We start from the raw sequence: 16,192 nt of genomic DNA on the forward strand, positions 1-16,192 counted from the left end.
GTATCGTTTAAAGGGTTGAAAGCTTGCAACTCCAAAGATTATTTATCTGAACGGATCACCGATAGTGATTTAGATTTATGGCGTACTGACAGTTATCATGAGAGTCGCTGAAGTTTGACAATATTGTGGTCCAGCTGATTTGGTTTAGTGGTAGAAAATCTCACCTTGGAAGCAATGTACCCATCAGATTTGCATCAATGGAGACAGTTTTCAAGGTTGAATTTGAGGGATACCGATGCGACATTACAACTTAAGTCAGTCGTGCTTCAGCGATAGGTAATACTCTCTCATCTGAAGGATGTGGATTTCAAATCCTGCTCTAAAAGCATAAGCTCGAATCCTAGGCTGCCAGTCAGTGTTGTGCAAATACTTCAGTTTTAGAGGCACAGTCCTCTGGTTGAGATGTAAAACTGCCAGTTTCCCACAGGTGGATGGATGTAACATCACAGTGTGAGACCTTGCGGCCTCTGCTTTGTTTTCCCATTAGCAAGGTCTCCTCAATTTCATGTTGCGTAATTTAGGAGGATATGAAAATATGCAGCACCTACCAGTGTGGTCTGCCAATATCAGAAAACTAATCTGCTTCAGATTAGAACTCAAACTATTGTGAAATTTCTGTTTACTTAAGGATTTACTTTCTATTGAGTGCTAGTTCTGAACAACTAATAATAACTAAGACAACTGGTGTGCTCTTCTGTATTTTTATTCTTCATAGAAACATAAGAGCAGGAATAGACCATTCAACCCCTTGACACTGCTGACATTCAGTATGATCACGACTGATCATTGAGCTCAATACCTAATCCTGCTGTCTTCCCATAATCTTTGATTCCATTAGCCACATCGACTATATCTACCTTCTTGAAATTATACAATTTTTTTTAGCCTCGACCACTTTCTGTGGTAGGGAATTCCACTGGCTCACCACACTCTAGGTGAAGAAATTTCTATTGATCTTAGTCCTAAATGATTTACCCTTTAACCTTAAACTATGACGTCTGGTTCTGGACACCCCTTCCATTGGGAACAACTTTTCTGCATCTAACCTGTTTAGTCTTAGTAGAATTTATAGGTTTCTATGGGATACCCCCTTTATTATTCTGAACTCCAGTGAATACAATCCTAACTGACTCAGTTACTCCTCATATGTCAGTCATGGACAAAATCTTAACTCTGCTTTCACTCCACAGATACTGTCAGACTTGCTGAGTTTCTCCAACAATTTCTGATTCTGATTTCCAGCATCTATAGTTTTCATTTTCATAATATTCCAGGTATGTCCTCACAAATGTACAGTATAATTGCATCCTTCTTCCTGTACTCAAATCCTCTGACTATGAGGGTCAACATTCAATTTGCCTCCTTTACTGCTGCTCCTGAATGCTTACTTTCAGTGGCTGGTGTATGAGTTCACCCTGCTCTTGTTGAATGTTCCCTTCGCTTAATTTACAGGCATTTAAATAACAGTCTGCCTTCCTACTTTTGCTACTAAAGTGGATAATCTCACATTTATCCACAATATACTGCATTTGTAATGCATTTGCCCACTCACTCAGCCTGTCCAAATGTCACTGACACATCTCTACATCCTCTTCGCAGCTCACCCTTCCACATGGTTTCATTATTTAGAACACTGCTGCAGTAATTATGGAATGTTTGTTTTATGAAAATGTAATCTCTTAATAAGAATTTGATTCTCGTGACTGGATGTACAAATATTAATTGAAAATCATATTTTTGCATTATAGCAGAAGGACATGACACTGAATAAAAGAGATGGATTTGAAGACTTGATGGAAGAGCGCAGACACAGCAGTGATCTCCGATACGCCATGCGATGCTACACTCCAGTAGTTTACAAGGATCTTGTGCCCCGTACCCCTAGTGCTCTCAGGAGCATTGTATTGAAGTCTGACCAAGTGCAATATGTTATCAGACAGGTAAAGTTCACCACATTTAAAAATGTCAAATATTAATTAAGGTTGCAATAGCATATGTGATAGGATCTTTCAAAATCCAGCTGAGATTTTGATTTATATTAAGTTGATCTGTGTTGATAATTCATGGCTTAGGTTCTGGACTTCTTTGAGAATGGTGAGAAAAGCAGTGTTGCTTTCTTAAGAGAGGTGTAGAAAAAATAAACAGTGACTCCAAATGATTTTACACATAAAATCTTACAGAACTGAAGGAGGCCGTTCAGCCCATTATCGAGAGTGTAGGGTTGGAAAAGCACTGCAGATCAGGCAGCATCCGAGGAGTAGGAGAATCGACGTTTTGGGCATAAGCCCTTCGTCAGGCTTGATTCCTGATGAAGGGCTTATGCCCGAAATGTCGATTCGCCTGCTCCTCGGATGCTGCCGGACATGCTGTGCTTTTCCAGCACTACACTCTTGACTCTGATCTCCAGCATCTGCAGTCCTCACTTTCTCCCCGTTCAGCCCATTATGCCTTTCTGAATTCCATATAAGAGTTATCCAATTAGAACCAACACCACCAGATCAGAATATAAAGGAAGTTTCCCAACAGTTTGCTGACATCTGTTAATATTTGTGGAAAATGATTTTGCTTATTGTGAGCTGCATAGTTAAATTACAACTATCTTCTATTTTGAAATTCGTTATTATTTATGTGCTAGGCTACCAACAATGGGAAAATCCTTTGTGGTATTTTAGCAACAATTCAATCACCTATATCATATTGTCAAGGTGGTTAAAAGCAGGAAGTTTCATGCATTATCTACGTCACAAAATGTCCTTTCTCTCCTTCAATTCAAGCGCATATGCTCTTGTCCTCTTGATTCCTGATTCAATTAGCATGGGAAAGCCATCACCTCCACATTCCCTTTCGAGTCAGATCTCACCCTGATTTGTGGTCAATCTTTCATTGTAATTGGGTCAAAATCTAACAATACTGTGGGAGTACCTTCACCACAGTGACAGCAGCAGTTCATGAAGGTAATTCACCATCACCTTTTGCATATCTAAGAAGGTGCAGTAGTGCTGCTGTTGCCGCTGGAATCCAAATCCCCAGCATTTTTTAAACAGTATGTTCTTTTTAAAAAAAGTACTTCTGACTATTCGCGTAACAGAAGTGACTTATTTCTTCCTGTATGAATTAAAAATTGTGTGTGTGTGTGTTTTGTCTGAGAGTGTGCATATATGTATGGAGAAGTCCCTCGTCATAAATATAGCTCTGAGTAAATATAAGCAGGTCTGCCATAGTCAACCACTGTATCACTAGCCCTAGAGCTCCATAATGATGTAAGGAAACAGGAAAGATTCTGTCTCGAGCCTGCTGCAGTGCTCCAGCAAGGCTCACAGCAAGCTAGAAGAACAGAATCTCATCTTCTACTTGGAAACCTTGCAGCCTTTAGTACTCAGTATTGAGTTCAGTAATTTTAGGGCCTGAACACCACCTCCCATGTCATTTACCTACCTCCTCACCAGGCTGATTAGCTGTTTCAGCACAACCAATCCATTTTCAATTACTCATTAACCTTTTATCAGCTTTTCTCCTTCCCTGCCTTACTATCAGCCATCCCTTTGTCTGCCTGACTGTCTTTCTCTCTCTCTGGGCTCCATCTTCACCTATCAGTTCACTCCTTTTCTTGCACCACCCCCACCCCCCATCATTAGCAGAATTAATACCTTTTCTTAAGTACTGTCAGTTCTGAAGAATGGTCCCTGGACTTAAAACATTAAGTCTGCTTTCTCTCCACAAATGCTGCCAGACCTGCTGAGTTTCTTCAGCAATTTATGTTTTTTTCCTTACTTCAGCAAGCACAGTTCATTCTTTTATTTATTTGAGGAAATATTTACCTCCCACTTTCATACGTTTTAAGATTTCCAATGCTACATCTTTTGCTGTAGTATAAACATAATATCAACAGACATGGTTCTGGTTTCTATTCTCTCTTTTTATGCTTTTCAATCTCGTTTCTCACATGATATTTGAAATAGAGTGCATTTTTACACGTTTCAAATTGGTGTGAATCAGGGCACAATTCCTTTTGAGAACTCTCTTGATTGCAATTTTTTCTTTCTCAGTAGCTCCTTAGTTAGGTGACGCAGTCACGTAGTAACATTACCGACTATATTTATGTTGACATTTAGGATACTTGGATTCACGCAGAAGCAGAATTATAAAAAGTCATTAATATACTCAATAATTCAACCCCATTAAACTTGAACCACAACTCAAGGCAAATATTAATTTTCTCAAAACCACAGTATTTAAATTGGGACAAGCCACAGGCATAAATTAGCATAATCTCTTTTCAATAAAACTGACACATGCTTCTACAAATAAAAGGCCATCACCTTAAACACACCTTCAGCAAAGTGATGAGGTCACTTTGTCTTTAATTATACATTTGTTATATTTTATCAGTTATCAAAAGAAACTGGTGAATCTCCGGATATCATTAGCGACGAAGCAGCTGACATTTTGGAGAAGATGGGCCATGATCTTCGGCTAAGTGTAGTCCGGTTCTTTGCATTTACCCTGAGCAAAATATTTAAAGCCCTATTCCAGAAAGTGCGTGTGAACGAAGAAGGAATCCAGAAGGTTAGTTTCCATCAATGTGGGGGTTTGTTCTTTAGCTATGATATTTCTCGGTGTGCACAAATAGGTTAGCCCACAGTATGAACAAGTGCAGGGAGAGAAGCTGATTGGTGAGCAGGATTAGCGAGTATTTCTAGTCTTTAAAGTAAAAATAAGGTATTCAGTTTGTGTTTAGGTCTCCACTGAGTTCCCTTCTCTCTTCAAAAATAGTTGCTTAAGTATAACATTGCTATTGGCGATAGATTTTGTTTCTATAACATAAAAATTAAATATGGTAAACTGTAAAAAGCAAGGAATCTAGAGTAATTTAATTTATAAATGATATAAAATACAATAGTGATGGCAGGATGGGCAGTGTGTTGCTGTTGGAACATGTAGAAGCTGCTAAACACCTGCGTTTTCAAAGCAAGTACATCTGTAGTAAGTGTTTGCAACTCGAGGAACTTCAGATCTGGCTTGAGAAGCTGTAAACTGACCTGAAGACATTGCATCACATCAGAGAACGGGGAAGTTACCTGGGCATTTTGCTCCAGAGGACAGTAACACCCCTCAAACTAGGTAATTCAAAATAGATCTATGAACAGTGACAGGAAGGTGTGACTGCAGATGAGGCAGGTATGAGGACCTAGGTATTGGAACTGAGGAACCTCGACCCTTGCAGTTGTCCAACAGTATCGAGGTTCTTGCAAACTGTTCAGATGAGTATGGGTACTGCAAGGAGAGAATGAGTGAACTGACCACTGCACTGTGGTACCGGGATCCACTCAAGTTGGAGAGGGAAATAGGCAACAGTATAATTTGAAGGAAAGAGACTATTATTTGCAGCAGTGAGGGGAGTCCTATTGACAATTAAAGGACTAGAGAGCACATTGAGCTGAAAGATTTTGAACAGTGAGGAGCTAACTTTAAAAAATAAAACAGAACTTTTAAGGTAATAATAAGGTAATCTTTGGATTACAGTCTGAGTCATGGGTAAATTTGCATTGGGTAAATAAAATCAAAGTTAAATGTGTGGCTCAAAAATTGGTGAGGGTTGGAATAGGTTTAAGTTTGTGGGGCACTGGCACCTGTACTGGGGTAGAAAGGAGCTGCTCTGGTGGACAAGCTTCATGTAAACCATGTTGGAACCAGTATCCTAGCGAATCAAATAACTAGGACTGTAGAGAGGGCATTAAGCTTTTTTTTTGAGAGGGGTAATGGGAGGAGAGAAACAAAGGCTTAGAACGCAGGAGGATATTACAGGGCAGGTGCTTCGCTAACTGCACTCAGAAACAGGAAAGGACAGAGTCAATAAACATTTAAAAAAACAGTAAAAATGGTGAAAGGGGAAAAAATGGTAAAAAGGCAAAATTAATGTTGCTTGAATTCACATTGCACTTAGACCAAAATAAATGCATTAACGGCGCAACTACAAATTAATGTTACGATCTTTCACCATTTCAGAATCATGGTTACAATAAGATCAAAGCTGGGAGCTAAATATTCATGGGTTTGAGACATTTTGAAAGGAAAGGACATTGTTAGTACAGGCTGGAATAAATACAAAAGCAAGAAATGATCTTGGATTGGAAGATGTAGAATCCAGTTGCGCATATGGACTTCAGTAAGGCGTTCGACAAGGTTCCCCATAGGAGACTGATTAGCAAGGTTAGATCTCATGGAATACAGGGAGAACTAGCCATTTGGATACAGAACTGGCTCAAAGGTAGAAGACAGAAGGTGGTGGTGGAGGGTTGTTTTTCAGACTGGAGGCCTGTGACCAGTGGAGTGCCACAAGGATCGGTGCTGGGTCCTCTACTTTTTGTCATTTACATAAATGATTTGGATGCGAGCATAAGAAGTACATTTAGTAAGTTTGCAGATGACACCAAAATTGGAGGTGTTGTGGACAGTGAAGAGGATTATCTCAGATTACCTCAGGATCTGGGCCAGATGGACCAATGGGCTGAGAAGTGGCAGATGGAGTTTAATTCAGATAAATGAGAGGTGCTGCATTTTGGGAAAGCAAATCTTAGCAGGACTTATACACTTAATGGTAAGGTCCTAGGGAGTGTTGCTGAACAAAGAGACCTTGGAGTGCAGGTTGAAGCTCTTTGAAAGTGGAGTCGCAGGTAGATAGGATAGTGAAGAAGGCGTTTGGTATGCTTTCCTTTATTGGTCAGAGTATTGAGTACAGGAGTTGGGAGGTCATGTTGCGGCTGTACAGGACATTGGTTAGGCCACTGTTGGAATATTGTGTGCAATTCTGGTCTCCTTCCTATCAGAAAGATGTTGTGAAACTTGAAAAGGTTCAGAAAAGATTTACAAGGATGTTGCCAGGGTTGGAGAATCTGAGCTACAGGGAGAGGCTGAACAGGCTGGGGCTGTTTTCCCTGGAGCGTCGGAGGCTGAGGGGTGACCTTATAGATGTTTACAAAATTATGAGGGGCATGGAAAGGATAAATAGGCAAAGTATTTTCCCTGGGGTCGGGGAATCCAGAACTAGAGGGCATAGGTTTAGGATGAGAGGGGAAAGATATAAAAGGGCAACTTTTTCACTCAGAGGGTGGTACATGTATGGAATGAGCTGCCAGAGGAAGTGGTGGAGGCTGGTACAATTGCAACATTTAAGAGGTATTTGGATGAGTATATGAATAGGAAGGGTTTGGAGAGATATGGGCCAGGTGCTGGCAGATGGAGCTAGATTGGGTTGGGATATCTGGTCGGCATGGACAGGTTGGACCAAAGGGTCTGTTTCCATGCTGTACATCTCTATGACTCTAAATAAAAGGATGACAAAGGTGTGACTAGTCTATATACCCCCTAACAATAGCTGTACAAAGGATAGAGAATAAATCAAATGGCAATGCTATGTAAAAAAGCCACTACATTAATTGTGGCTACACCTTAATCTTCATGTAGATTGGAATAGTCAGATTGGCAAAGGTTGCCAAAAGAAAAATTTCACAATGTATTCGTGACCGCTTCTTAAAATAATATGTTGTGAATCCAAGCCAGGATCCGGCTATTTTAGACCTAGTGATTTGTAATGAGGCAATTTACTAAATTATATCAGAGTAAAAGATTCCCCCATGAAACAGTTCAGTTTGAGAAGGGCGAATATGGGTCAGGAACAACTGGGAAATGAGTTTAGCAACAAAGATGGTTGAGAAACACCATTTGAGAAACAGGATATTTATGAAAATAGTTCATGACTCACAACAAAGATATATCCCAGTGAGAAAGAAGGTTTCATAGAACCATTAAATTGTACATTACAGAAGAGGCCCTCCAGCCCATCAGTCTAATGATAAAAAATACACTTCAGCATACAGTAGCCCCACTTTCTTGCACTAGGCCCATAGCCTTAAATGTATGACACTTTAGTTGTTCAGCCAAGTATTTCTTAGAGGTTGAGATTTCCCACAGCAACTACCTGCTCAAGCAATGCATGCGAGAACCTCATCGCCCTCTGGGTGAAAAAGATTTTACTCACATCCTCTGTAAACATCCTGCCTTTCAGTTTAAATGTGTGTCTCCTTATCCTTGACCTTTGACTAAGGGGAACAGCTGCTTTCTGTTCACCTTGTCCGTGGCCTTCATAATTTTATACACCTCTGTCAGGTTCCCGTCCAAACTTTTCTGCTCCAAAGGAAACAACCCAAGTTAATCCAGCCTCTCTTATAGAGAGATACAGCATGGAAACAGAGCCTTCAGTCCATGCCAATCGTAATTCCAAACTGAACTAGTCCCACCTGCTTGTGCTTGGCCCATATCCCTCAAATTTCTTATTCATTAATTTATCCAAATGTCTTTAAATGTTTGAAAGTACCTGCATCCACCACTTAGTACCACATTCCATATAGGTACTACTGTGTTTTTAAAAAAAGTTGTCCCTCATGTCTTTTTTATATCTTTCTGCTCATTTTAAAAATATGCTCCCTGGTCATGAAATCCCCCATTGTAGGGAAAAGACAACTGCCATTCTAAATAAATGCCTTATTTAGAACAAAGAAAATTTACGGCCCAGGAACAAGCCTGGGCCTCCAAGCCTGAGCCAAACCAAATGTACTGTCTAAACCTGTCAGTCAATTCCTAAGCATCTGTATTCCTCTACTCCCCACCTACTCATGTATTTATCCAGATGCATCTTAAATGAATTTACTGTGCCTGCCTCTACCACCTCTGCAGGCAACGTGTTCCAAACGCCCACCACCCTCTGTGTGAAGTACTTGCTGCGTGTATCCCCCTTAAATTTTTCACCTCTCATCTTTAAAGCGTGACCTCGCATTATTGAATCCTTCACCCTGGGAAAAAGCTTGTCTCTATCCACCCTGACTATACCCTTCATGATTTTATAAACCTCAATCAGGTCCCCTCTCAATCTCCTTTTTCTAATGAAAATAAACCTACTCAACCCTTCTTCATAGTTAGTACCTTCCATACCAGGCAACATCCTCGTAAACCTTCTCTGCACTTCTCCAAAGCATCCACATCCTTTTGGTAATGTGGCGACCAGAACTGTACACAGTATTCTAAATGCGGCCGAACCAATGTCTTGTACAATGTTAACATGACTTGCTAGCTCTTATACTCAATACCCCGTCCGATGAAGGCAAGCATATTATATGTCTTCTTGACCACTCTATCCACCTGTGCAGTAACCTTCACGGTACAATTGACCTGAACTCCCAGATCTCTCTGCCCATCAACTTTTCCCAAGGCTCTTCCGTTCATTGTATAATTCGCTCTAGAATTAGTCTTGCATCACATCACATTTGTCTCAATTGAAAACCATCTGCCACTTTTCCGCCCAACTCTCCAGTCTATCTATATCTTCCTGTATTCTCTGACAGTCCCTTATGCTTTCTGCTACTCCACCAATCTTCGTGTGATCTGCAAACTTGCTGATCATACCAACAGTGCCTTCTTCCAGATCATTTATGTATTTTACAAACACTGTGGAACACCATTGGTCACCTTACTTCATTTCGAGAAACTACTTTCAACTACTACTCTCTGTTCCACCTAGCTGGAACACCCTGCACACCATATGACTTCACTTTCTCTATTAGTCTACCATGGGGATCCTTCTCAAACGCCTCACTAAAGTCCATGTATATGACATCAACAGCCCTTCCTTCATCTATCAACTTGGTCACTTCCTCGAAGAACTCTATTAAGTTGGTAAGGCACGATCTCCCCCGCACAAAACCATGTTGCCTATCAGTGATAAGCCCATTCTTTTCTAAATATAAATAAATCCTACCTTCTCCAACAACTTTCCCACCACCGACACCAGGCTCACTGGTCTGTAGTTACCCGGAATGTCCCTACTACCCTTCTTGTACAGGGGGACAACATGAGCAACCCTCCAGTCCTCCGGCACCTCACCTGTATTTAAGCTTGCCACAAAGATATCTGTCAGGGCTTCAGCTATTTCCTCTCGCCTCCCTTAGCAACCTGGGATAGATCCCATCCGGTCCTGAGGATTTGTCCACTTAATAACCTCTAGCCGACCCAACACATCTTCCCTACTTATGCCAACGTGATCCAGAGTAATCAAACTTCTATCTCTAATCTCAACATTCATCATGTTCCTCTCCTCAGTGAACATTGATGCAAAGTAATCATTCAGAATCTCACCCATTCTCTCAGGTTCGGCACACAGCCATCCTTCATTATCCTTTAGTAGACCAATCCTTTCTCTAGTTTAGTACTCTTCCCTTAGGACCACTCTCTTCTTTATCTACGAGTATTCTACAACTTACAGAATTGTGGTCATTGTTCCCAAAGAAATCCCCCTCCACAACTTCTACCACCTGTCCGAGCTCGTTCACCAGTACCAGGTCCAATATGGCCCCTTCCCTCGTCGGACTATTGACATACTGCTCTAGAAAACTCTCCTGGATGCTTCTTACAAATTCTACCCCATCCAGACCTCTGACATTAAATGTATCCCAGTCAATGTTGGGAAAATTAAAATCTCCCATCACCACTACCCTATTGCCTCTTCATCTTTCCATAATCTGTTTACTTATTTGTTCTTCTATCTCATGCACACTGTTGGGAGGCCTGTAATACAGCCCCAACAGTGTGACTGCATCCTTCTTATTTCTCAGCTCCACCCATTATGCCTCACTACCCAAGACCTCCATAGTGTGCTCCTTTAGCACAGCCGTGATATTGTCCTTGACCAGCAATGCAACTCCATCCCCCCCTTTTACTTCCCTCTCTGTCCTATATCCTGGAACATTTAATTGCCAGTCATCATGCCCTGTCTTCAATCAAGTCTCATACTCCCAGGCACCAATCCAAGTCCTAAGTTCATCTGCCTTACACACTATACTCCTTGTATTAAAGTAGATGCATTTAATGCCACCAATTTTTTTGCGCTCATCTGCTCTCTGCCTACTCTTCCCTTTATTAATGCTATCTTCATAATTCTTACAGTCTCCAATCTCCACCTCACTGCCTACTTGTTTTCTCTGCTGGTTCCCAGCCCCCTGCCACATTAGTTTAAAACCTCCCCAATAGCAGTAGCAAAAACTCCCCCAAGGAAATTGGTTCTGGTCTGGTTCAGATGTAGACCGTCCATTTTGTAAAAGTCCCACCTTCCCCAGAACCGGTCCCAGTGTCTAACAAATCTGAACCCCTCCCTCCTACACCATCTCTCAAGCCACGTGTTCATCCTCCCTATTTTTTCATTTCAATGCTGGCTAGCACGTGGCACTGGTAGTAATCCCGAGATCAATACCTTTGAGGTCCTTCTCTTTAATTTCTCTCCTAGATCCCTGAATTCTTCTTTCAGGACCTCATGATTTATATCCCTCATGATTTTATAAACTTCAATAACATCACCCCTCAACCTCCTGTGCTCCAGTGCAAAAATGTCCCAGCCTATCTAGCCTCTCCTTATAACTCAAACCCTCCATTCTGGGTAACATTCTGGTAAATCTCTTCTGAACCCTCTCCAGCTTAATAATATACTTCCTATAACAGGGCAACCAGAACTTGATACAGTAAATATAGTAAAATAAAGTAATAAATAATAACAAACAAAATACAGTACTCCATACTGTTCATCGAAGAAATGCTGCATCCCAGGTAACATGCTGGTAAATCTCCTCTGCACCTCTTCTGATGCAGTCACATCCTTCCTAAAGTGTGGTGATGGGAACTGCAATCAGTACTCCACCTGTCCTAACCAAAGTTCTACAGCTGCACCATAACCTCCCTGCTCCTACAATCCGTGCATTGACTATAAAGACAAGCATTCTATATATTGTCTTAACTATCTACCCACCTCCATAACCAGCGCTCCTCGAACATTCCAGAAGATTCCCCTGGCCTCGGAAATACCATTAGCCATGCGGCTGATGCAGCTACCACCCCCACGCTGATTGATGATGTCACTTCTGCCCCCATCATGGCCACTCCCACAGCCACTTCCGGCCCTCACATCATCGCCGATGCCACACGCTCAGTGACTTCCGCCACCCCTACTGCCGTGTCTGCCACCACTTCCGTCCCCACCAACGCCACTCACCTGCATTCTGCTGACACGCCCCCCACAGACCCCACTGTCACTATCCCCACCCCCCAGAACCCCGAGGGGAACACTACCCCTGCTCATGACTCTACCCCCATTCCCCCCACCATCACACCCACACCAGGTACTGGCTCCGACCCCACTCCCAGCTCTACACCCACACCAGCTCCCAGCTCCCGGCCCTGCCGAGTTTTCACCATCCCCCCAGACCTCCCCCTCACTGAGGACGAACGATCAGTCCTCAGCAAAGGACTCACCTTCGTCCCCCTCCGTCCACGCATCAATGAATTTAATACATGCCGTGACATCGAACAATTCTTCCGTCGCCTCCGCCTCCGAGCTTACTTTCACAATCAAGACTCCCGCCCACTTTCCGAGGACCCCTTCGCCCACCTCCAACACACTGCATCCACCTGGACACCCCGCGCTGGCCTATTACCTGCCCTCGACCTCTTCATTTCCAACTGCCGCCGGGACATTAACCGCCTCAACCTGTCGACCCCCCTCCCCCACTCCAACCTCTCACCCTCACAACACGCAGCCCTCCAATCCCTCTGCTCCAATCCTGACCTCACCATCAAGCCAGCGGACAAAGGGGGCGCAGTGGTAGTCTGGCGCACTGACCTCTACATCGCTGAAGCCAAACGCCAACTCGAGGACACCTCTTCCTACCGCCCCCTTGATCATGACCCCACCCCCCATCACCAAACCATCATCTCCCAGACCATACAGAACCTCATCACCTCAGGAGATCTCCCACCCACAGCTTCCAACCTCATAGTCCGGGAACCCCGCACTGCCCGGTTCTACCTCCTTCCCAAGATCCACAAGCCTGACCACCCTGGCCGACCTATTGTCTCAGCATGCTCCTGCCCCACTGAACTCATCTCTACCTACCTCAACACTGTCCTATCCCCCCTAGTCCAGGAACTCCCCACATACGTTCGAGACACCACCCACGCCCTCCACCTCCTCCAAGACTTCCGTTTCCCCGGCCCCCAACGCCTCATCTTCACCATGGATATCCAATCCCTCTACACCTCCATGCACCATGACCAGGGCACGCAAAGACCGTTCCCTCCGTGACTGCCTGGTCAGGTCCACGCCCCCCTACGACCCACCCTCCCATCCTGGCACTTTCCCCTGCCACCGCAGGAACTGTAAAACCTGTGCCCACACCTCCTCCCTCGCCTCCATCCAAGGCCCTAAAGGAGCCTTCCACATCCATCAAGGTTTTACCTGCACATCCACTAATATCATTTATTGTATCCGTTGCTCCCGATGCGGTCTCCTCTACATTGGGGAGACTGGGCGCCTCCTAGCAGAGCGCTTTAGGGAACATCTCCGAGACACCCGCACCAATCAACCAAATCGCCCCGTGGCTCAACATTTCAACTCCCCCTCCCACTCTGCCGAGGATATGGAGGTGCTGGGCCTCCTCCACCGCCGCTCCCTCACCACCAGACGCATGAAAGAAGAACGCCTCATCTTCCGCCTCGGAACACTTCAACCCCAGGGCATCAATGTGGATTTCAACAGCTTCCTCATTTCCCCTTCCCCCACCTCATCCTAGTTTCTAACCTCCAGCAACACGATCCCCTGACTTGTCCGGACTTGTCCGACCTGCCCAGCTCCTTTTCCACCTATCCACTCCACCCTCTCCTCCCTGACCTATCACCTTCATCTCCTTCCCCACTGACCTATTGTACTCTATGCTACTCTATCCCCACCCCCACCCTCCTCTAGCTTATCTCTCCACGCTTCAGGTTCTCTGCCTTTATTCCTGATGAAGGGCTTTTGCCCGAAACGTCGATTTTGCCTGTCCTCGGATGCTGCCTGAATTGCTGTGCTCTTCCAGCACCACTGATCCAGAATCCTACCCTATTAACCTGTCCAGCCATCTTCAGAAATCTGTTGTTAGGCACCCAAGAACTGTTTGTTCCTCTGAGCTTTTAGTGTTTTGCCATTCTTTGAGTACTCCTTGGTTTGTTAATTCTTCCTAAGTACACCACCTCACATTTGAGGGTTAATTTCCATCTGCCACTGATCTACCAATCTGATCAGCCTGCCTGTATCTCCCTGTAACATCAGATCTCCTTCCTCACTGTCAATTACCTGGCCAATCTTTGTGTCATCCAGAACTTAAATACCCTCTCTTTAACACCCCCTCCTTCTCATCTACATCATTTATGAATACCACAAACAATAAGGGATGCCTGTTGTAGCTACTGAAAGTTCCAGAGGATTACAAACCAGCCAATGCAACAACTTTTATTTAGAAAGGAAAAGAGACAAAATAACAAGTAACTATAGGTCAGTTAACTTAATATCTGCTATTGGGAAAATGTTAGAGACTATAATAAAGGATATAATAACAGCATTTGAAATACATAGTATGGTCAAGCAGTGTTAGTAGGGCTTCATAAAGGGGAAATCATGTCAGACAAATATATTGTTGTTTGAGAAGGTAACAAGCAGGATAGTTGAAGGGGAAGCAGTTGATGTAATATGTTTGAAAGTTTAGAAGGTGCTGGATAAGGTACCATATGTTAGTCTTCTTAATAAAATAAGAGTCCATGGTAGTCTATTTGCATGGATTTGGCTTGACTAACTCAGAAGACCAGCGTTTGGATAAAAGGGGCATTCTCAGGATGACAACCTGTAACTAGAGGAGTGCCATAGTGATTAGTGCTGGAGCCACAGTTATTTACAACATGTATAAATAACTTGGATGAGGAAAGTGAGCTATCTAAGGCCAACTTTGGGGACAACACAAAAATAGGTCGGAAGAGAAGTGGTGAGGATGATTCAAAGAATCTGCAGAGGGAGAAAGACAGGTTAAACAAGTGGACAAAACTTGGCAGATGCAATATAATGTAGGAAAATGTGAGATTATGCACTTTGGCAGGAAGAATAAAGGTGCTGAATTTTATTTAAGTGGAGAATGACTGTAGAGGGATACAGCACAGAGGGATTTGGGGGTCCTCAAACACAAATCACAAAAAGCTAGCATAAAAGTTCAACAGATAATAGGAAAGGCAAGTGGAATATCAAAGGAAATAGTGTATAAAAATAGGGAAATCTTGCTGAAACGATACAAGGTACGAGGCAAAAGTTCCTGATGAAGGGCTTTTGCCTGAAACATCAAATTTCCTGCTCCTCGGATGCTGCTTGACCTGCTGTGCTTTTCCAGCACCACTCTAATATAAGGTACTAGTCAGTCTACAGCTAGATTACAGGAACGTTTTATGCTCCTCCTCTAAGGAAAGCTATACTGACAATGGAGGTAGTCGAGAGAAAGTTCACTAGACTAATCGTATGTATGGAGGGACTGTCTAATGCGAAGAAGTTGGGTAAATGGGAATGCAATCTTTGGAGTTTTGAAGAATGAGGAAAAATATGAGAATCATAAGAGACTTGACAAGGTAGAAAGGTTGTTTCCTGTTGTCGAAGAGTCTAGACCAGGGGATGTGATCACAGAGTAACTGGTCATCCCATTTAAAACAGGGTTGAGGAGGAATTTCTTCTGAGGCTAGTGAATCTGTGGAATTCTTTACTGCAGAACGCTGTAGAGGCAGGGTTGTTAAGTCTATTTAAGATTGAAATAGATTTGTAATCAGGAACAAAATCAGGGCTATAGGGCAAAGGCAGGAAAGTGGAGTTGCTGATCATTGAATCTCATTGAATGGTAGAGCAGACTGTCTAGGCGTATTGGCTTACTCCTGTTATTATGTTCTTTTATGGACTAAATTGTTGTTGCACTTTGGAGCTTTATTTTTAAAATTCTCTGAATGCCTGATGTTTCTTTTCCTGTCTAGTTTCCTGCTTAAAGTGGTTGTTTGAGTTAGGTATATTTTTATTAGTGCTGTGTTACTTATGTGGATTTTCACCCAACATTGGGAATTGTGATCCTCCTGCTGATCATCTCGAATTCACTCCCTAACGTTGTCTCTCTTGTTCTCTAAATGTCACCTTTCACGGAACAATTGGTCATCCCTTGTTTAGTTTTCTTTGTTTGTCTTTGTTCCATATTTTTTCTATAAAGAAGGATTGTGGCTATATTGATGAAAATCATCATCCCTCTCCTGCACTCTAAAT

The 16,192-nt window shown here is 43.0% G+C and overlaps 1 protein-coding gene across 4 annotated transcripts in view; it reads left to right on the forward strand.

The window, feature by feature from the left end:
• The window catches only part of gnpat (glyceronephosphate O-acyltransferase), a 67,948-nt gene that overhangs the window by 514 nt on the left and 51,242 nt on the right, over positions 1-16,192 (forward strand). For 2 of the 4 annotated variants that reach the window (XM_087978934.1, XM_043680846.2), the window contains exons 2-3: positions 1,749-1,940; positions 4,390-4,566. In XM_087978934.1, the coding sequence (XP_087835060.1) occupies positions 1,749-1,940; positions 4,390-4,566 (369 nt within the window). Of the gene's footprint in view, positions 1-1,190; positions 1,275-1,748; positions 1,941-4,389; positions 4,567-16,192 lie in introns of all 4 variants that reach the window. The other 2 variants (XM_087978941.1, XM_087978949.1) reach the window with 2 other exon arrangements.

Source organism: Chiloscyllium plagiosum, unplaced genomic scaffold, assembly GCF_037043375.1.
Source record: "Chiloscyllium plagiosum isolate Xiang-an unplaced genomic scaffold, Cpla_swu_hap1 HiC_scaffold_3, whole genome shotgun sequence".
Lineage (NCBI taxonomy): Eukaryota > Metazoa > Chordata > Chondrichthyes > Orectolobiformes > Hemiscylliidae > Chiloscyllium > Chiloscyllium plagiosum.